The sequence below is a fragment of the Rhinatrema bivittatum genome, chromosome 2 (genome assembly GCF_901001135.1).
Source record: "Rhinatrema bivittatum chromosome 2, aRhiBiv1.1, whole genome shotgun sequence".
Classification (NCBI taxonomy): Eukaryota; Metazoa; Chordata; class Amphibia; order Gymnophiona; family Rhinatrematidae; genus Rhinatrema; species Rhinatrema bivittatum.
This window is the reverse complement of record NC_042616.1, coordinates 575,238,936-575,262,340: the sequence shown is the minus strand read 5'-3', so window position 1 is coordinate 575,262,340 and position 23,405 is coordinate 575,238,936. Positions and strand designations below refer to the sequence as shown.

Genomic DNA, 23,405 nt, shown 5'->3' with positions numbered 1-23,405 from the left:
AGGGCTTCACTTGACCTCAGCAAAGTATTTTTTATCTCCACAAATTAAGTTGAAACAAATTACTTAAAAAAAAAATGTAATTTTTCCTTTAAAACTTGTAAGCATATTTCAGAGGACCAAAATAACTTAATGATGAAAACCTTAGAGGTGTATTTTAAAAGAGCTGCATGCGAATAAATGAGCACATGTGCACGCAAGTACTGCATATTCATGCAAGCACTATTTTATAAACCTCAAACATACATGTTCAAGTAATGTTGTGCAAATAAATTTCCTCATATGAAAAAGGGGCGAGCCAGGGGCATTCTGGTCCAGGGCCAACATTTAAGCCTATAAATTGCTGTTTCATAACCTGTGAAAGTAAAGTATACCACTGTTATCTGCGCATATTTACGCCTGCTAATTATCAGTTGTAAATCAGAATATAATTCTTTACAGGTAAATACTGACTGGGTGAGGGGTAGGGATGTGCATTCGTTTTCAACGAATGTGCAATCCGCAACGCATAGGTCACTATTCTTTGTATTTGTGGGTTCGCGAAATGCATGGCGGTCCCCCTGTCACATGATAGGAATAAAACATATCATATTAGTTTCATTCTTTTGGTTTACAGTTATTTCTTAGCGGCCGATTGAAATAGGAGAAGGCCATGTGGGAGTATCCATAAGAAAAACCAGCCCTTTCCTGTGAGTCATAAGTGACCTCACAGCCCTGTCAAAGAGTGGGTCTGACAGGTTGGCAAGGAGATGAGAATGCAACCTATCAGAGCTAAGCATTTTTCTAATGCAGCCAATCACCACTCACTCAGTACTCTGTGACGCTGTTTCTGATAATGCTGCACTATTTATACCTTACGCATCCGGCGTGCCACGCTCTTTCTTTGCAGGGTGATCCGGGAAGGTGGTCTGGGGATGGTGGCTTTACTCAGAGCTAGTCTGAGTGTCTCAAATCTGTATTCAGTTCCTAGCTACTTTGATAGAATTTTCCATTGAAAAAGAAATTTGTTCGATTTTGCTGCAGTGCCAACCAGCCAGGCTTTTTTTTGACTGCACTTTTATTTATTGATCTCAGATGGTCTCTCTATCTTTCCCACTGAGACAAGCTGCTAGAAGTGGCATTTTGCTGCTTATCTTACCCCCAGGGGTAGGTAGTTGCAGGCACAGGCAGGGTGTGGGTGGGAGATAGTGTGAGTTGGTATTTTCAAAAAAGAAGCTGCATCACTAGGAATTGTGCACACAGAGCAGTCTCAGTTGTAGTGTATAGGCACTGCACTGCATCTGTGGGCAGTTTTGCAGACTCACATATATTAGGACAGCAGTGCTCTTTGAAGCCAAATCTCCAGTAGGCCTTTTTTGTAGTTACAAGTTTGTTGTGTGCATATACAGCGGTCCCACTTGTAGTGTACATCAATGCACTGCATCTGTGGGCAGTTTTGCAGACTCGCATATATTTGGACAGCAGTGCTCTTTTAATCCAAATCCCCAGTAGGCCTCTTTTGTAGTTACAAGTTTGTTGTGTGCACATACAGCGGTCCCAGTTGTAGTGTACATCAAGGCACTGCATCTGTGGGCAGTTTTGCAGACTCACATATATTGGGACAGTGGTGCTCTTTGAAGCCGTCAAGGATGCCACGGAGAGGCTGAGTTCCAGAAGTGCCACCTTGGCTGACATCATCCCTATAGTTAATTTTCTGGAGGAAAATTTGGAGGGCTTTAAACATGAAGAGGGAATGACAGCAGAGGTGCTGCATTGTCTGGACTTTTTGCAGAAGCAGGTGCAAGAGAGATTAAGACCTTTAACAGAAGACCACACATACATGATCACCACAGTCTGTGATTCCGGTGTGAAAGGGAAACTCGCCCTACAGTCTGATTGTCTCCTATTTGTGAAGGGTCTGCTGTTAGTAAAAGTCCGTGAACAGGAGTGCCATAGGTAGAGACAGATTAGGCATGAAGCAGAGGAGGAAACAGCGGGCACTTCAGAGAGTAATGCTAGCCCAAGCAGGAGCAGCACTCTGTCAGCGACAGCTAGTACTTCCTCCTCCACTTCAGTATGCCAAAGCCATATTGCCCATAAAAAATCATCTGTTCTGGAATGGGCTAGAGAGAAAACAGCTGGCATGAAGGATTCTCAGCCCACCCAAGCAAAGGAGACACCAGCACAAATGTCAGTGACATGGTATCTCTCAGAGCCAACAGAGGACATGCAGACAGATCCACTGGCATATTGGGCACACAAGTCCACGGTCTGGCCACACCTAGCCAAAGTGGCTCAGCGATATCTGTCATGTTAACCAACCAGTGTGTCCAGTGAACGTATATTTTCAATGACAGGGGATATCATGAGCTCTCACCGCTCAAGGCTGGCACCAGAGTTGATGGAAATGCTAGTGTTTTTGAAAATAAATATGCCTTTGCTTGGGTTTCCAAAATTTTCCTGTGAATGGCAAGATGAATAAAAGTAATTGAAAGCCTTGCAGCAGTTCCAACTGCCTCCTATGCTCCAGATAATATCAGCACATGTACCTGACCTGAAACGCTGTGCCAGTCTGTCCACTGTCCAGGCCATACGTCCCTAGAAGGGCCTGGCCTCAAATGCTGTGCCTGTCTGAGTTTAGTTCTAGTATTTTGAATTTCATTTTCATGTATTTGTGCATCACTTATTTCCAGAATATTCTTTTTCCTGTGTTGCAGCATTTGGAATGTAAGAACATAAAAAGCTGACTTAAGATGTTTGTTTGGAGCTTGCATATTTCATAGGCTCAATAGTTTTCATGACCTTCATAATATGGGCCATTTTCCCTAAATCTTTCCTAGGTGCCAACATTAATGTTTGTCGTACTATAGAAAACTGGTGGTAGTTGCACTCTAGTTCATCCTCTGTGTTCCCATAGTTTACAGAGGCACTGTGTAAACTACAAAATCAACATAGGTTGATATTGTAGATTTGGACTTGAGTAGCAATTTTCTTATTTCTAAGAGCTCTTCAAGTTCCTTTGTTATCAGCTGAAGTGCATAAGTATAGTTAATAGATTCTGGGTATTTACAAAGACTTGACCTCAAACGCTGTCCTGTCCATCCAGGCCTTACATCCCTACAAGGGCTTGACCTCTAACACTTTTGGCAAGTCTCGTGGGGGTCAGGAGGCCCCCCACAAGCTGGCCAAAAGTTCCTGGAGGTCCAGCGGGGGTCAGGGAGCGATTTCCCGCCGCGAATCGTTTTCGTACGGAAAATGGCGCCGGCAGGAGATCGACTGCAGGAGGTCGTTCAGCGAGGGTTCCGGCGCCTCGCTGAACGACCTCCTGCAGTCGATCTCCTGCCGGCGCCATTTTCCGTACGAAAACGATTCGCGGCGGGAAATCGCTCCCTGACCCCCGCTGGACCTCCAGGAACTTTTGGCCAGCTTGTGGGGGGCCTCCTGACCCCCATGAGACTTGCCAAAAGTCCAGCGGGGGTCCGGAAGGACCTCCTGCCGTCCAATCTTTTTCGTCTATGGCCGCCGCCATTTTTCGGCGCCATTTTGGAAAATGGCGCCGGCCGAAGACGACAAGATGCAGGAGCAGGAGCCCGTTCCGGACCGCTGCCGTTCCGGACCGCCGCTGGACCCGCAGGTTATTTAAGTTATTTGGGTGGGGGATTTAATTTAAAGGGTCGGGGGTGGGTTTTAGGGGGTTTTAATGTGCCGGTTTTTCGATTTTTCGATTTTTCGATTTTTTAACGATTTTTCACGATTTTTCACGATATTTTACCCCCCCAAACGGCAACAATACGATTCCCTCCCCCTCCCAGCCGAAATCGATCGTTAAGACGATCGAGGACATGATTCACATCCCTAGTTAATAGCTTCTGGGTATTCAATAGTCTCCAATGGAACCACCACTCTCTAGGGGCCAACCCATTGCAGGCAGCCCTTTCCTGCGCAGAGGAAAGGGAACTCTCCCCGGGTATAGCCAGCCTATTTCTTAGTACCTGTTGGCCCATGTTGAACCAGAACTGCTGTTCACATGGAAACCTCCTCCACGTCGACTTGCCATGCTTGAAGGCTCGCGCTCCTCTCTAGGGGGTCAACCCATTGCAGGGAGCCCTTTCCTACGCAAAGGAAAGGGAACTCTTCCCGGTGTAGCCAGCCTGTCTCTTAGCACCTTCTGACCCATGTTGGATCGCTGTTCACATGGAAACCTCCTCCACTTCGACTCGCTATGCTTGAAGGATTGTGCTCCACTCTAGGGGCCAACAACCCATTCTAGGGAGCCCTTTCCCGCGCAAGGGAAAGGGAACTCTCCCCGGGTATAGCCAGCCTATCTCTTAACACCCGCTGACCTATGTTGAACCGCTGTTCACATGGAAACCTCCTCCGCCTCGGCCTTCAAAATTCTCGTTTGTATATCTGCTATGTCCAACAGATTTAAAAGACCAGCGAGAGCTCACTAGACGCCAGTGGAAACACCCCACGATAGAGGCAAACCCAGTTTAGGGAGCCCTTTCCTGCGCAAAGGAAAGGGAACTCTCCCCGGGCCAGCCTGTCTTGCCCCTATCAAAACCACAGGGACCAGACTACCTCCGCTCTTCCAGTCTATCTTGCCCCTATCAACTTTCTGCCACTCTGCCTTGATGCCATACGCTCGATGACTCACTCTACTCCTTGTGGTGTTCTTGCCACTATCATGGTTTGTTTCTCAGTGTGTTGTTGCTAGTCTCTCTGCTGCTTTGTCCCTTTATCAGCACCATGTGTTTTTTTCTGACACTCTTTCTGCTTGCTAATTTCCCCCTTCATTGTGCTCTAGGATGTTGATGCCACTTGTCTTGCCACTTTGCCTGTCGTGCTGCCTTCGAGGGTTCATGCAACTGTTATCGGTGCTCTCTTTTGAAGCTGTGGTGTGTTTTTGACACTCTCCCTGCTGCTTTGCACCCAACAGGATGTTGGATACATTAAAGCACTCTTGCCACTCCTGGTACCCCTTTGCCCCTTTACAGTGCCTTAGGCTATTCATGCCACTTTGGTGCCACTTTGCTACAATCTTAGTACCTTGAAGCTCTTTTCTCATTCTGATGATTGCTCCCCAGAAGTTTCATCAGAATTGATAAGAAAACCCCAGTTTTGCAGCCAAAAATAGACTTTAATGGGAAAACGGAAAATGAATAAAACTGATCAACGAATTGGTTTTCCCCCCTATGAAAGTAATGCAACGAATTTGGCTCCTGGTGAAATGCAAACCAAATTGAAACAAATTTTTTCCTTCTGCACATCCCTAGTGAGGGGTCTGGGTAAACTAGGGGAAGTGCTGGCTGAAGAACCAGGGGGATCTCAATGACCTAGAGATAAACTGGGCAAAGTGGGGACTAATTGGTTTAACTGGTACTTTTCTCGATGCATGCCTGTTAAAAATTTGATAATTTGCACACATAAAAGTTGACAAGTGGTAAGGAAAATAAGCATGTTAAATTTTCTCATGTAAACAATTCAAATTAGGATCACAAATATGTGTGTCTAGCAGATGTCTGTCACTTATCTGGCTAATTTTTTTATTTACCCAGATAAGTCTTAAAAAGCGCTATATAAGTAAGATAGCCGGATAAGTCTTCAAATGCTAGTTATCTGTCTCTCTTACTGATATGCCTAGCACCTTTCTGTTACCTATCCAGCCAACTTACTTAGTCGCATAAGCCATAAATAACTCTACTTAGCCAGATAAGTCACCACAGCGCTACTTAGCCAGATATTTGTCACCATTTAGTAAGAAAAGTCAAAACTTATGCGGCTATGTTTAAAATACATGCTGCATAATTTTTGACATGTGAACATCCTGTTGGGTAGATTTACACATATTTGCATATTTTATATAGTGTGTGCACATTTGCATGCATGATATAAAATACATGTGCACGCGTGGCACATCCATATATGTGTGCTTACGTATGTTGTAAAGTTATCCTCCCTTTGAGTTCTCAGATAGAAAACCCCATTGAAACAACATTAGTAATAATAATAATAATAATCATCCTACTGTCTCTTCAGTTGATCCATTGATTTTTTTTCTTCTTCTATTCTTGCCTTCACAGCTTTGATAATTGTGGCCTGGAAAAGTTCTGCACCTCTACATTAACATCAGAAAAGAAAGAACATTAAAGTCTCTATACTACTGATAAATAAGGTAAATAAAATTTTGTTTAAAAAAAGAACTTGTTACATAATCCATGCATTTTGATGACAGGACTAATTAAAAATGTAAACATCCATATCACTTTCTGTATGTGACTTTTTTTTGGTTAGTTTTATTTACCACAATACAAACGGCCGGATTTTAAAAGGCCTACGCGCATAAAACCGGGGGTTTATGCGTGTGACCGGGCCTTGTGCAAATTGCGCACATTTTAAAACAGGCCCGGCCATGTGTGTAAACCCCGGTATGCGCTCAAGTGCTGGATCTCTCTGAAGGGGTGGGGGGGAGTGCCGGGACAGCACCATTGAATGATGTCCTGATTATTCGCTCGCCAGCAGCCAGCTGGCGCTCACAACTTACTTTAGCTTTGGCAGTGAAATAAGTTGCAAAACAAAAAAAAAATAGGATAGATAGGAAGGGTTTAGAAGGTGGGGAGGAGATGGAAAGAGGGAGGGAGTTTAGGTATGGGAGTAGGGAAGTTCCCTCCCAGTCCGCTTGTTAATTGGAGCAGACTGTGAGGGAAAGGGGGAAGGCTCAATTTCATCGCCACGTGTAATTTGCAAAAAGTCACCCCCCCTTGTGCGTGCCATCTGCATATGCGCACATGGATTGTAAAATCTGGCTCGTTCATGTGCGCATGTCAGAAACTGTGCGCACATGAACATGTGTGCATATGTTTCAAAATCTACCCCAAAGCTTTCAAGCAGGCTGTGGTAACCTGCATGGAGTGGCTATGGCAACAAAGCTAACGTCAGTGAGCATGGGATGGCTGAATGTTATGGACAACAGCCACGAGTTGTGCTGGTAGTGTGGATTATTAGAAAACTTGGTGATATGACATGGCAGGGGTTTTGTGTTGGATTAGGTAATTGGTCTTTCAAGAACATAAGAACTGACATACTGAGTCAGACCCAGAGGACCATCAAAGCCCAGTATCCTATCTCCAACCGTGGCCAATCCAGGTCACAAGTACCTGGCAGGACTCCAAATAGTAGGTAGATCCCATGCTGCTTATACCCGGAGGCGTTCCTCAAGTTTACCACTGTTTCTGGACTTTTCCTTCAGAAAGTTGTACAAATCTTTTTTAAACTCAGCTATCCTAACTGCCTTTACCATATTCTTGCACATGCTCAGTAGAGCTCAAAACTCTACTAGCTAGGAGAGATGCGTCTGTTTGTTACCACCGGATGACATTACCCATAGAACATGGCTAATTCAGCCTGCTTATAGATGTAAAAAAAATAGTACAAATAATAAATATATTAATAAACATTAATAATGGTTAATAACTAATAATAAATAATTTAACATTATAATATAGATAAAATATATAAATAAAAGTAAACACAAATTTAAAAGATATTTAAATTGTTGGTACCCAACAGTATATATATTAAGAATTAAATTCATTGTTGATCACAATTGCATAAAAACATACAAACACATATCTAGGAAAACAATAAGAAAATTAAAAATGTAACATGGCCATGATTTGGTTAAATTGCCTGCATCAGGGGTACATGAAAACAATGATCTAAGGTGCCTTATACATAAATGTACATATGTGGAGAGGAGACAAAGGAGCTAAACTGTATCTAAATCTTATTAACTTTTATTTACATATTTTATCTATATTGGATATTTTTTATTATTTATTAACTGCTATACTATATATATTAATAATTATTTGTACAATTTTTCATATTTTTATTACTGGACTGCTACAAATTATTGAAAATTCATCTGTCTGCCTCCTCACAGGCATACCTGTTGAAGGCCATATCACCCCTATTCTGAAAGAATTGTATTGGCTTCTCATAATCTGTCATATTAAATACAAAGTCGCTCCCATAATTCATAACATACTCCATAATGTTTCCTCAACAGGGATTACTTCCACCCTGTGAATAGACACTCTAGCTGGCACCCTTTGGTTTGCTAGTCAAATCCTTTTAGACATTCCCTCTCCTAAAGATCTTCTCTACCAGTTTCCACCCTGGAAAACTGATAGGAATACAGCAAGTGGAGTAGACAAGGTCTAAGATGAGTGCCTATTAGAGACAGTAATGGATTTAAGAAGATATCTTTAAGAAGATCGATTTAAGAAGATTTGTAATGAAGTGTGAGTGATATTGAGAAAATAGGAATCCTAAGGTGGGTTCCTACCTCTATAGGAAAATTGTTTGTTTATTGTTCATTTATTTCTTACAAATATTGGCTACATGTTTGGCTTTGTATAGGGATATGTCTTTCACACATTGGAAGATAAAGTGAAGATGCATAGGGGTAGATTTTAAGACCTGCACTCGGGCGTACATGTGTGTGTGCTACCCGGCGTGCACACATCTACGCCCAATTTTATAACTTGCATGTGCAGGCGTGTGCAAGTTATAAAATCAGGGGTCAGCGGCGCAAGGGGGTGCACACTAGTGCACCTTGCGCACGCCGACGCCCGTGGGTTTCCCCCATTCCCTCCCCCATACCTAACCTTCCCACCCCTTCCCCTAACCTTCCCCCCCCCAGCCCTACTCTAACTCCCCCCAAAATTTGTATCAAATCTTCAGTGCCTGCCTTGAGGCAGGCGCAGGTTGCACATGCCGACAACCTGCCGGCACGCGATCCTCCAGTATAGCGGCCTATGGCCCCCGCACCGCCCTGCCCACTCCCCGCCCTGGACCACCCCTTTTTGCAAGCTCCGGGGCTTAGATGCATCCCAGGGCTTTACGTGCATTGCCAGGCCTTTATAAAATAGGCCCGGCGTGCGTAAGGCGATTTACGCACGTAGAGCTTTTGAAATCTGGCCCATATGTTCTTTTAAATATATTTTATATGTTTAAACATTATAAATTGTCTTTGTAATACTTTATTATTAAATGTATGCAAGTGAGGTATAATTACCATAAAAAATGTTATGATTATTGTTTCTAGAATTGAAAATGTTTTTGTAAAAATTGATTCTACTGCTCTTACCATATTCTCCAGCAATTAATTCCAGAGCTTAATTGTGATTTGAGTGAAAACATTTTCTCCAATCTGTTAAACTGGTATATTACAATAAAATTACCATTAAATGTGCTAGTTAGTAACTTCATGAAATATCCCCTAGTCTTTGTATTTTTTGAAAGAATAAACAACCAGTTCACATTTAACTGTCCCACTCCACACATCATTTTATAAACTTTTATCATATCTCTCTTAAGCTATGTCTTCTCCATGCTAGCAAGACCAAACCTCTTTAGCTTCTCCTCATAGGGAAGCTATTCTATACTCTTTATTTCATCTTTTTCATTTATTAAAACTTTATAAACTGCTTGCAAAGCATGTTACCCAATACTTTTAACATTTTGGTAACACAGTTGTCTAAGCACTTGCACCATTGAGCAATACAGATGTATTATGATATATTTTAAAGCAAATTTTTAAAACCCACATGCAGGTGTCCATGTGCGCACAGTTTCCGGCGCGCACACATGGATGTGGCAATTTTATATCATGCGCGTGTCGACGCGCACATGTTATAAAATCTGCTACCCGCACGCAGGGGCATGCCTGATTTTATATAGGTATACGCAAAAATCCCCGCTTTATGAGATCAAAAATATCTGTCAAAAAACAACTTAATTAAGTTTGCTACAAACATGTAGCAAATATTTGTAAGAAATAAATGAACGATAAACAAAAACAATTTTCCTATAGAGGTAGGAACCCGCCTTAGGATTCCTATTTTCTCAATATCACTCGCACTTTATTACAAATCTTCTTAAATCGATCTTCTTAAAGATATCTTCTTAAATCCATTACTGTCTCTAATAGGCACTCGTCTTAGACGAAGTAGGATGAGGAAGGTTTCATACATTATCTGTAACATGCCTCCACGGCCTTGTACACAGAATCTTACCATTTGTAATCATAAACCCACCTCCATCGTACCTTAGAATATTTTTTTGAAAATGTTTTTTGTGAAAAAATCGTGAAAAACAAATCGTGTATATATGCTTAAAATCAGCTAAAAAAATCAATTCTGTTCAAGTTTTTAATCATTCAAATGTAATGAGTGCTAACATCTTCAACACTTACAGCATCTGGATAACAATTGATCACAGTTTTTTACATGCCACTGCTTACATCTTCAATGCTTACTGCGTCTAAATGATTGTTATAATTATCCTCTTATGTTCTCTTTTAACACTCACAGCTTTTATGTATTATTACATGCCACCTTAGTTATCCTCTTTTTTAGTCTCTTAAAACTCTCTTTTAATCTTTTAACACTCTCAGCCACAGGTTTTTTACACACCACCTTTGTATTCCCAACAATCAAAGTTAATACTATGCTTATAGTGCCTGATCAACTTAACTTTGTGTCAATTGTCTCCCGACATGATCATGTTTCGATACAGTCCATTTGTCTTCATCAGGGGAGTCTCTGTCCTTTTTCTTCACCGTCGGGACTTATCTTTTTACTTCACTGTTGGGACTTCTCGTATCGTGTGGCTGGGATCTAATGCTGGTGTCATCTCCATTATTCCTCTCCCTTTTAAACTACTCAACTGATCCAAAGTGCACCAATAGTATATCACACAACCTACTAGGGATGTGAATCGTTTTTGAACGATTAAAATTATCTTCAGATAATTTTAAAATCGTCCTAAATCGTTAGAGTGCACGATACTATACAAATGCCCCCGATTTATCGTCAGGGGCATTTGTATTGTATCGTTAAATAGGGCACGGGAATTATTTGGGGGAGGGCGGGAAAACCGGCATACTAAAACAACCCCTAAACCCACCCCGACCCTTTAAAACCAATTCCTTACCCTCCCCCACCCTCCCGAACCCCCCCAAAATGTTAAATTACCTGGTGGTCCAGTGGGGGGGGGGGGGTCCCGGCGCGATCTCACGCTCTCGGGCCATCGGCGCCATTTTGGCTGCCACTAATTAAAATGGCGCCGATGGCCCGATAAAATAAAAAACCCACCCGACCCTTTAAATCGACCCCCCTTAGCCTCCCCCACCCTTCCGACCCTTTTTTTTTAGGGAGGCCCGCGCCACTAAAAAAAAAACCAACCCGACCCTTTAAATCGACCCCACCCTCCCGACCCCCCCAAAACCTTTTAAAATTTACCTGGTGGTCCAGGGGGGCCTTGGGGAGAGATCCAGGGGGGCCTCGGGGAGAGGATAGATCCAGTGGGGCCTCGGGGAGAGATTTCCCGTTCCCAGGCATCACCTGTTCTAAAAAAAAAAAATGGCGCTGATGCCCCTTTGCCCTTACCATGTGACAGGGTATCCGTGCCATTGGCCAGCCCCTGTCACATGGCAGGAGCACTGGATGGCCGGCACCATCTTTAAAGATGGTGCCGGCCATCATTACTCATCAGCCCCTATTATAGAGTATAGTATAATAGGGGGCTGATGAGTAAAGACAGCCGGCGCCATCTTTAAAGATGGCACCGGCCATCCAGAGCTCCTACCATGTGACAGGGGCCGGCCAATGGCACGGATACCCTGTCACATGGTAAGGGCAAAGGGGCATCGGCGCCATTGTTTTTTTTTAGAACAGCTGATGCCTGGGAACGGGAAATCTCTGCCCAAGGCCCCCCTGGATCTCTCCCCGAGGCCCCCCAAGGCCCCCCTGGACCACCAGGTAATTTTAAAAGGTTTTGGGGGGGGGTCGGGAGAGGGGGGTCGATTTAAAGGGTCAGGTGTTTTGTTTTTTTTTAGCGGCGCGGGCCTCCCTAAAAAAGAAATTAGCGATATGAATTGGAATCGGAAGATTCCAATTCACATATCTTAACGATCAGATTTCCACCCCCCCCCCCCCAGCCGAATCTGATCGTTAAGACGATCTGGCACACGATTCACATCTCTATAACACAGTAGGTACAGATTAAAAAAAACAAAAACAAGACATTACAGGATATGCATTCGCTCACGAGTATTGCCTGCTTCATGTGCAGTCAAGTTGTGAAGAAATCTGAAGCTGCATTGAAACATCCCCAAAAAGCTAAACCTTTCAAACTTGTAGAAGTAAAAAGCAGTCTGAGAACTACAGGTGAGTAAATGAATGGAATCACTGCATAAACAGAGGATGGTGCAGTTCCTGGAATCCAAGAGATTATTTGATTCAAGGCATCATCATTTCACCACAGGCAGGTCTTGTCAGATGAATCTGATCAATTTCTGTGACTGGGAGGCCAGAGAATTAGGATGGGGAGAGTACTAGATATAATATGTACTTGGATTTCAGCAAGGCCTTTGACATAGTTCCACATAGGCAATTCATAAACAAACTTAGCTCCCGAGGTATTGGGCCTAAAGTGCCTGGGTTAGAAGCACTAAAGGGTAGTAATAAATGGAGTTCACTCCAAGGAAAAGGGGAGGGGTGGGTTTACAATGGTGTGCTGCAAGAATCTGTCCTCAGTCCAATTCTCATCAGGATTTTTATTAGAGATATTGCAGAAGAGCTAACAGGAAATGTTTGCCTTTTTGCAGATGATACTATAGAAGGTATGGAAAACAAGAGGAGGGATGTAGTGAGGCTTGAGGAATGGTCTAGAATATGGCAGCTAAAAGCTAATGTGAAAAAATGCAGGGTTATATATTTGGGCTGCAAATCCCAAGGGTGTGGTATAAGTCTGATCACCAACACCATAGCCAAACCTTTAGCAGATATCATTAACTGCTCTCTCACCCAAGGACATGTCCCGAACCAACTTAAGTTAGCCATGCTCAAACCGCTTCTCAAAAAACCCAACTTGCCCACCTCAGACCCAGCTAACTTTAGACCCATAGCAAACCTCCCTATGATTGCCAAAGTTATGGAGAAAGTTGTCAACAAACAACTTACAGAATTTCTTGACGAAAACAATATCCTCACCTCAAACCAATTTGGCTTTCGTAAGTCTATGAATACCGAATCGCTATTAACATCATTATCAGACACTATCATCTTCAACCTAGAAAAGGGCCAACCTTGCCTCCTCGCTCTCCTGGATCTCTCATCAGCATTTGATACCGTAAACCACACGTACCTCCTGCAACGCCTAATAGACATCGGCATTACAGGAGCAGCTCTTAACTGGTTCAAATCATTTTTGGAGAACAGATCATACAAGGTCAAGATAAATAACAAAGAGTCCCACACCATCGAATCCAAGAGGGGGGTACCGCAAGGATCATCCCTCTCTCCGACTCTTTTCAATATTTATCTGCTCCCGCTCTGTCAACTACTCACTAACCTTAAACTAAGGCATTACCTATACGCGGATGATATTCAAATCCTCATCCCTATAGAAGATTCCCTACACAAAGCCATATCATTCTGGAATAAATGTCTGTCAGCTATCAACAATCTACTCACCAGCCTCAACTTGGTTCTAAACAAAAACAAAACCGAAATCCTCATTATAGCACCGGAAAACTATACCCCCTCCTCACATTCTAACACTAACCAACATCCGGACACCGCAGGGCTCTCCACCACGCAACAAGTTAGAGACCTGGGAGTCATCATAGACAGCAGACTCAGTCTCAACAAATTCGTCAACAACACAACAAAAGAATGTTTCTTTAAACTTCAAACAATAAAGAAACTCAAACCACTCCTCCTTTACAGAGACTTCCGCATGGTTTTACAAGCCATCATACTCCCAAAGCTGGATTACTGTAACTCTCTCCTCCTAGGCCTACCAGCATGCACCACCAAACCACTTCAGATGGTCCTGAACGCCTCTGCAAGAATTCTCTCAAATGCCAAAAAAAGAGATCATATCACCCCAATCCTCCACCACCTCCACTGGCTTCCGATTAAATACAGGATCCAGTTCAAGTCTTTAATGATGATACATAAGGCCTTACACAACATCACACCTCTCAACTTAACATTTCAAATTCAACTACACTCATCCGTGAAACCAACCAGAAGCGCTTATCAGAACAGACTAATCACACAACCGGCGAAATCCGCTCTGAGAAAACGTGCACTATCCACAGCGGGCCCTTCACTTTGGAACTCTCTCCCTCCAGACCTGTGTCTAGAACCATGCCACACTACATTTAAAAAGAAACTTAAGACTTGGTTGTTCAAACAAGCTTTCCCCTAGAGCCAATGAACAGGAAGAAAAGTATTTTCACTCCCACATGCCATGTTATTTATTGATTTATTTATTTTCACTCCCACATGCCATGTTATTTATTGATTTATTTAACTGCATGTTTATTAACGGTCTAATATTATACACTATTTGCTTACTTTGATTAGTTTTTGTTATATGTTAAAACTTGTTCACTTCGTTTGTTCAATGGAAAAACTTGCTTACTTCATTTGTTCAATGTAAAAACTTTTTTCCTAATTCTGTTCTATGTAAACCGCTAAATGTAGCAATAGTTACTGTTCCTTGTAAACCGGGGTGATATGTATATTATACAGGAACCTCCGGTATATAAATTATATAAATAAATAAATAAATAAATAAATAAATAAGGTAGGGATGAATTTCTTTTGTGCAGAAAACAAATGGGATCTGGGGATGATCATATCTAATAATCTTAAGGTAGCCAAACAGATAAACAAGGCAATAGCAAAAGCCGGAAGGATGATAGCAGAGAAATAGCCAGCAGAAAAATGGAGACCTCATTTGAAGTACAGTGTATAATTCTGGAGATCACACCTTCAAAAGGATAACCAAATAGAGTTAATCCAGATGACAGATAATAAAATAACCAATCACCTTCATCATAAAGTACATGAGGACATACTTAAAGATCTAAACATGTTTACCTTGGATGAAAGGAGACAAAGGGAGATATGATAGAGAATTTTAAATACCTCTAAGAAATAAATTTACAGGAGATAGGCCTCTTTCAGATGAGGATGAAAGAATGCAGACTCAGGAGTAATATAAAGAAATACTTCTTCATAGAAAGGGTGGTGGACAAATGAAACAGCCTTCCTGTGAAGATGGTGAAGTGGGGGACCTTAACAGAATGCAAGAAAATATGGGACAATCACTTATATCTGAGGAATACGAAGGGACTATAAAGCTGCGCAGATGATGTGTGTTATGAATCGGCACCGGAGGAAGGGAGGAGTTAGCAATCTGTTATGAATCGGCTCCTGAGGAAGGGAGGAGTTAACAATCTGTTATGCTTTGTCTCCTGTGGAAGGGAGGAGTTAGCAAACTGTTATGATCTACTCCTCAAGAGGGGAGGAGTTAGCAATCTGTAATGAATCTGCTCCTGTGGAAGGAGGAGTTAGCAATCTGATATGCTCAGCTCCTGTGGAGGGAGTAGTAAACAATCTGTTAGGGTTTAGACTGCGGAGTAGCAATCTGTTATGAATCTGTTGCTGAAGACTCCTGATGGAGAAGGAGTAGCAATCTGTTACCAGCGGAGTGCGTGGAGAGGGCACTCAGCTGTAGAGGAATGTAGATAGTTGGATCCTTGGGCCGATGGCAGATGACTGCACCCCCAGGAGGATATCCTGAGAGGGACCACCGGCTAGGCTTGGGTACGGAGACAGACACAGATAATTTTTTATTAGACAGGATAGTAGAACCACCAGAGGTGGCAGTAGTGAGCTGATATGCCCGCCAGGGCTGAAGTCTCTCAGGTATTGAAACAGCAATCCCAGGGTTCCTGAGCTGTAGAGAAACTATAGATAGTGAGTAGACAGGGTATGCTGTGTTCATAGCCAGAACTGGATGACAAAACTCACATAAGGTCTTTAGGAAGCTCAGTAGCTGGAAAGGATTAGGCCCTCAAGGAGCGAGTACCTGGTTCCAGGGAAAGCTCTGAGAGAGCGATGGTAACTCACAATGTCTGTATCTGCGATAGCTTCCAGGCAATAGAGAATCTTCAGAGTGTTCAGGAACATGGGCCCTCGAGGAGCGAGTACCAGTTCCTATCTGCAATCTGAAATAACGAAAAAAGAGTGAGGCCCCCGAGGAGCGGGTACCCCTGGTAAGTCCAAGGAGACAGAGTAGCTTGGGAGTAAACCCGAAGCAATCCCCCGTTGCTCACTCGATTCGTTAGCGAATACTGAGACCTTTTATATTGGAAGCGGATGATGTCATCTCAGGGGACGCCCCCAAGGTTCGCGCCCTTGCTGGTACATCAATTGGAGCGCACACCCTACGTCATCAGGAACATGGCGGATCTGCAGCATCGTGCCAGTCCAGGGATGCCGGAGGAAGACGGCAAGAAGACGTCGCGGCAGCTAACCGTCCATCAGACCTGGAGGGAGTTGCCACAGAGGTAAAGAGGGCGGAGTGAGGGTGTCGAGCAGCGACGGACGCAACAGTGTGGATGGGCAGACGATGAGCAGTATGGCCTTTATCTGCCATCATGATCTAAGTTACTATGAGTGACCTACTAGAATTACAACATAATGAAAGCTTAAATAAAGTTTTAATATAAACCTGAGATTTTACCACCCAATATCAGTTTTTGCTATAGAAATGAAAGACATCTAGCAAGGGTGCATGGACACCAAGCCTAAAATCGCAGTGTGCTTCCAGCTTCCCACTTGATCTTCCCCAGAGGGCTTCTCTTCTTGAGCTCTTGGTGGAAAACTTTTTGCCAGGGTCTAGAGATGCTGTAAGGGAGTATGGGTAGGAAGTGGGCCTTGGAAGGAGGAATTTAAGAATGGGTGACTACCTTAGTCTCCATCTTCACATCCTCCTTGCACAGTATTCATAGCTCAACTCTTCCTCTTTATCGATCAGCAGAAGATGGTGGATCATGGTGTTGCTCTTCACTATCCTCAATGCCCAATTGATATAATGATTGCATGCTTGGTGCATGCACACTCAGCTCCTTTTCTAAAGGCTGACATCAGGACTAAGAATGGGAAAGCAGTGGTGAAACACAGTAGAATGTGCTTACCCAGAAGAGTGTGGGGAATCCTTACATTGCATCAGAGAGCAGTGTCTGATGGGCGGGAGGAATAGTGAGTTCATGGCAACCTGGCTGACTCTATGCAGGGACAAAATGAGTACAGAAAAGGGAGGGGTCAGAGGGAGGATGGTTTGGCTCACATTAAAGAGTTGATGGATTATCTGCATAGGGAGCTAGAGTTGAAGGAAGATGAGTCAGTTTTATCCTTGTCTTCTGGGAATCCCTCTAGGCTATGTCAATCCAGCACTTGTGGAAGGAACATTAGGAGTTGTGCAGGACAGGCAGAAGAGAGGCCCCTTCTCAAACCTAATTCAGCCACAGTTTTAGTAGGGAGAGATTGCAACAGTGGTAGCAGTGTTTAGGGCCCAAGGGGACAATGGCTGCTGGCAGATGGGAATATACTTGGATGGAATGTCTTCCATCTGCAGGATACAGGCAAGAAGATCTCTTATGTGGATCTACCATCACTATGCCAGTTGGGTGCCATGGCCCACAGCTCTAATCTGGATTCATGGTGGGAAGCTCCTGGGTCAGTTATCCTCGTATAATGATGACAATAGTTTTGACCACACAGTGCAGTCAGAGGGAAGGGAGGTAGAAGTGTTGGATATGCTAAGGTAAAATCAGGAGCACTTGGTGAGGGACCATACCCAGGACAGAGTATGTAGCCCATGAAGTGTTGAATGTATGGCAGATGTTCTAGGGCCTAAGCACCCCAGGGGCATACATTGCAGCATTAGAAAGCTCTGCTTTAAGAGGCGGGACAAAACTACAAAAGGAAGAGCAAATGGCAAAATGATGAAATTGGTCACTAGTTCAAGTGATTCCTCTGGCCCATCTAATTCTGACAGCTCATTCTTCACAAGCAAACTTATGCAGTCAGAGGAGCAAGCAGAATGAGTGCCACTGGCTTTGACTAACTTTACTCAGTTATAGGAGAGGGTGCCAAAGTTTCTTAGGAAGAAAATATAGAAAGGAAAGTACATTGATATAGCAAATGTTGCTTACCTGTAACAGGTGTTCTCACAGGACAGCAGGATGTTAGTCCTCACATATGAGTGACATCATAAGGATGCCCAGCATGGCACCAACCCTGCAGCCAGCAGGGGTTCCCCTTCAGTCTTGTTTAAAAGCTACAGGCAGTGCCGAAAAATAAAATAATAAAACGTTACGAACCCAACACCGCGGGGCGGCGGGTGGGTTTCATGAGGACTAACATCCTGCTGTCCTGTAAGAACACCTGTTACAGGTAAGCAACATTTGCTTTCTCACAGGACAAGCAGGATGGTAGTCCTCACATATGGGTGAGTACCGAGCTGAGGATGTCCGGACATGCACCAAATGTACCCAAAGGCGTGCAACAGGCACAACAACTAGGGTGGAATTTGGTAGAGGGCATCCTGAACCCCACCGGGCAGGTGGAAGGGTGTTGGTACGTCACGTTGTAAAGAGATTACGAAGGACAGACTGGCCAAAGATGGAATCTTGTCTTCCGGCTTTGTCCAAGCAATAGTGGGCTGCAAAGGTGTGAAGAGAGCTCCAGGTGGCAGCCCTGCAAATGTCAGGAAGCGGCACCGATCGTAGGTGTGCTACTGAAGTCGCCATGGCCCTCACAGAGTGTGCTTTAACACGGTCTTGAAATGGAATGCCCGCTTGCTGATAGCAGAAGAATATGCAGTCCGCCAACCAGGAGGAGAGAGTCTGCATGTTAGGGTGGAAAGAGACAAATAATTGAGTGCTTTCCCTGTGGGCAGCCGTACTGTCTAGGTAAAATGCTAGAGCCCATTTACAGTCAAGGGTGTGCAGAGCCTGCTCTCCTGGATTGGAATGGGGCCTGGGAAAAAAGGTAGGTAATATGTGGATTGATTGAGATGAAAATCCGAAACTACCTTAGGTAAGAATTTAGGGTGAGTGCAGACGTTTAGTGTAAGGCGAATAGGTAACTAGGGCCTGTAATTCACTAACTCTGCAAGCTGAAGTGATAGCCAAAAGGAAAATCACTTTCCATGTGAGATATTGAAGTTCACAAGAGTGAAGAGGCTCAAATGGTGGTTTCATGAGCCAACCCAAAATCAGATTAAGGTCCCAAAAAGGGGCCGGAGGACGTAGTGGAGGCTTGATGTGGAGCAAGCCCTTCAAAAAATGTGTTACAAGGGGTTGTACTGATATAGGGACATCCCCGACACCTTTATGGAAGGCGGCTTCCACACTGACATGCATCCTGATGGAAGGTGCCTTAAGACCTGACTCTGACAGATGCCAGAGATAGTCCAGAAACTTCAGGATTGGACAGGAAAAGGGGTCAAGGGACTGAGGAGAGCACCATGACATAAACCTTTTCCATTTATAAGAGTAAGATTTTCTTGTGGAAGGCTTCCGGGAAACTGGTTCAGAAAGGTTAAGTGACTGAAGGATTACCCTTTCAACATCCATGCCGTCAGGGACAAGGCATGAAGATTGGGATGGCGTAGGCACCCGTCATTTTGAGTGATCAGAAGTGGGTCCTTTCCCAAGGGAATGTGCCTGCGGATGGAGAGATCCTGAAGTACTGGAAACCACAATTGGCGTGGCCAGTGAGGTGCTATCAGGATCATGGTTCCCTTGTCTTGACGTAACTTCACAAGAGTCTTCGAGAGAAGAGGAAGTGGAGGGAACGCATAGACCAGACCGGTTGTCCATGAGAGGGAGAATGCGTCTCTGGGGTGAGAGTGTTTGCTGCGAATGAGAGAGCCGTAGTTCTCCACTTTGCGGTTTTGAGGAAACGCAAAGAGGTCTATTCGAGGATATCCCCATTGTTGAAAGATGGAGTTCGCTACTGAGGGGTTGAGAGACCAGTCTGGCAGTTGAAAGATGCGACTCAGCTTGTCTGCCAGCACATTGTCCACTCCTGGCAAGTAGGTGGCCCTGAGGTACATCAAATGGGAGAGAGCTTCCGCCCAAATCTGTGCAGCTTCCTGACACAGAAGGAAGGAGCCCTGGCCACCTGGTTGTCCATCTGAATCAGGATGACTTGATTTGAGAGGAGATCCTGAAATACCCTGAGCGCATATCTGATTGCTCGAAGCTCCAGGATATTTATTTGGCGTTTGGCTTCCTCTGGAGACCAAGAGCCTTGTGTCTGCAGATTGGTCACGTGGGCTCCCCATCCGAGGTTGGAAGTGTAAGTGTCGGTGGTGAGCATGACTTGAGGGCTTGGAGTCTGGAAGGGCAAACCCTGGAGGAGATTGTTCTGATTGTTCCACCAGGCGAGAGACAGATGGAGTGAGTCAGTGACATGGATAAAGGCCGACAGAGGCTGAGTGCTTTGGGTCCATTGAGACCTTAAAGTCCACTGCATGACTCTCATGGCCAAGCGGGCCATTGGTGTGATGTGGACTGAGGATATCATGTGTCCCAGAAGGATGAGAAAGTGGCGTGTGGTCGCAGAGTGTTGAGACTGCAGCTGGTGAGCAAGAGACATGAGAGTTTGTGCTCACTGTCGAGGTAGGAAAGCCTTTGCCTGTAAGGTGTCCAAGTCTACCCCAATGAACGACAAGGTTTGAGATGGGACTAAATAGGATTTGTCGTAATTGATGAGAAATCCTAATGAAATTAAGGTTTGTAAGGTTAGATTGAGGGACGACAGAGCAGCTTGCTGAGTGGGAGCCTTGACTAACCAGTCATCCAGATAGGGGTAGACGTGAACACCTTGAGTCCTGAGGAAGGCTGCAACGACTACGAGGCATTTTGTGAAGACTCATGGCGCAGATGCTAGGCCGAATGGGAGCACTCGGTATTGATAGTGCTTGGGGCCTACTAGAAATCTCAGGTATTTGCGATGAGCTGGAGTTATCGCAATATGAGTGTATACGTCCTGGAGTCCAGAGAGCAGAGCCAGTCTCCTCTTTGTAAAAGAGGAAGAAGCGAGCCCAAGGTGACCATCTTGAATTTCTCTTTTAGGGCCCGAGGGTCCAGAATAGGATGAATGCCTCCCGATTTTTTGGGGATTAGGAAGTACCGAGAATAGAATCCTAGGCCGTGCTGAGAGGATGGTACGGGTTCCATTGCATTGGACTGGAGAAGAAGGGAGATCTCTTGATACAGAAGAATGCAGTGATCGGATGTTCTCCACATCGGCAGAGGTGGGGAGTCCAGAGGCACGGAGAGAAAGTTCAGATGGTAACCCTGAGCAATTATTGCCAATACCCATTGGTCTGAGGTGATTGAGTGCCATATGTTGTTGAAGTGGCACAATCGACCTCCCACTGGTATGTGTGGCAGTGGAATCTGGCTTCTGCTCTCTGGGTGGAAGTCAAAAACCTGAAGCAGGCCCTGGTTGAGGAGCTGCTTGTGGTTTTTGTTTACGTGTTTGATGAGACTGTGCTTCTTGAAAAGGTTTCATGGCACGGGATCTGGTTGGTGGTGGATAGGACTTCTTTGGGCGGAAGAAGGACTTATTAGAGTCCTTCCTGACGGGTTGTTTAGAAAAATAGTTGGATGGCATCAGAGAGAGCTGTCTCAGGGTCTCATGATGTTCCTTTAGTTCTGCCACCGTCCGTTGAATCTGTTCACCAAAAGATTATCTCCGACACAAGGCAAGTCAGATAACCTGTCTTGTACTTCAGGGCGAAGGTCAGAAGACTTGAGCTAGGCCCACCTTCTTGCCAAAATAGCAGCTGCAGATACTCTAGTAGAGGTATCAAAGATGTCATAAGATGTTCTGATCTCATGCTTGACTGCCTCAAAACCCTTGTTGACTAGGGTTTGTAGCTTGAAATTGCTGAGGCAGGGAGTCTGAGATGTCTTGTATTTGCTTGAAAATGACCCTGTTATATTGGGTCATATAGAGCTGATAGGCGGCAATTCGGGAGATGAGCATTGATCCCTGGAAGACTCAGCGACCAATGGTATCTAGGAACTTCTGTTCCTTGCCAGGGGGAACAGAAGAGTGAGGCTTTGACCTCTTCGCTCTCTTCTGTGCAGACTCTATTACAACAGAGTGGTGATCCTGTTGTGATTTCTGAAAACCTGGAGCTGACTGCACCAAATAGGTAGTGTCAGCTTTCCTGTAGACTGGAGCAATGGAGCCAGGATGTTCCCAGTTCTTCTTCAGGAGATCCAGAAGGATCTGATGGATGGGAATAGAGGTTATTACCTTGGGAGCATCCAGGAATTGGAGCAACTCCATCATCTGGTGCCTATCATCTTGTTCAGTCTGTAATTGGAAGGGAACCAATTCAGACATTTCCTTCACAAAGTTTATAAAGGAGATGTCCACTGGAGGAGAACGCTTCCTACTTTCAGTGGGTGAAGGTGGTGAAGGTAAATCATTGGTGTCTGTCGAGGAATCATCAGCCCAAGTATCATAAGGATCAGCATTTGTCCCTCTAGGAACTAGAGGGGGACAGGGTGGTGGGATACCTGAAGGTCCCGGTCTGGGCTCCAAAGGAATCGGAGGAATTAACAGAGGCACCGATGACGGCATCGAAGGCACCGGCACAAGCATCGAGGGCATCGATGGATGGCTCGGTGGCACTGACAGATGTATCGGCACCGATGGTTGGATCGGTGGTGAGGGACATATCGGCATCGATGGCTGAGGCAGAACTCCCAAAGGAGGGATGCGGAACGTGTTTCTCCTCCCGATGACACTGTAAGTGGGGAGGGCACTGGAGCCATCGGAAACCCGGGATCCATCGGTGGAAAAGTGGCCATGAGTGCTTCTATCCTGGACAGCAGCGGTGCCAGCGCTGCCAGAATCAGGTTGATGATCGGTTCCGCTATCAGTACCGATGTCGGTGCCGAGGGAACCTGGAGTTGTTGCATCGCCTTGTCGATGGCCTCCTGAACCATCTGGTCCAGTTCTTCTCGGAGACCTGGAACAAACAGCCCCGGCTCCGGAACAGAAGAGGGAGGCAGAGGCATAGCCGGAGAGACCACCATTAAAGGCAGAGTCGCGGCTCCCAATCCCCTGTCAGGTGAGGGTTGCTCAGTGACCCGGTCGCAGAAACGGTTGGTACCTTTTCTGGATGGGGTCTATTCGACAGTGGCTCGGACGATGGCGAGGTTGATGATTTCGCTCCCTCAATGGTACGAGACTTACGGTGTCAATGGCAATGTTTGTCTCTGCGATCCCCTCGGTCCTGAGGGGGAGTAGAGTGTGTCGATGGCCGAGAAGTCGTCGATGCTGGACGGTCACCGGCCGGTGGTCAATGTTGGCGTGAAGTTAACGGTGCCAGTTACGACGTCTATGCAATGGACGTAGTCAGGGTTTGGGCACAGAAGAGAAGTTCCATCTTCTCCATTCTGGCCTTGCGACCTTTTGGTGTCATTAGGGCACATTTGGTGCAGGTCAAGACACCGTGCTCAC

General features: G+C 44.8%; 1 protein-coding gene across 1 annotated transcript in view; it reads right to left on the bottom strand.

The window, feature by feature from the left end:
- The window catches only part of PIEZO2 (piezo type mechanosensitive ion channel component 2), a 1,301,103-nt gene that overhangs the window by 342,211 nt on the left and 935,487 nt on the right, over positions 1 to 23,405 (bottom strand). The window contains exon 29 of the mRNA XM_029587157.1: positions 6,005 to 6,094. Coding sequence (XP_029443017.1) covers positions 6,005 to 6,094 — 90 coding nt within the window. The remainder of the gene's footprint in view (positions 1 to 6,004; positions 6,095 to 23,405) is intronic.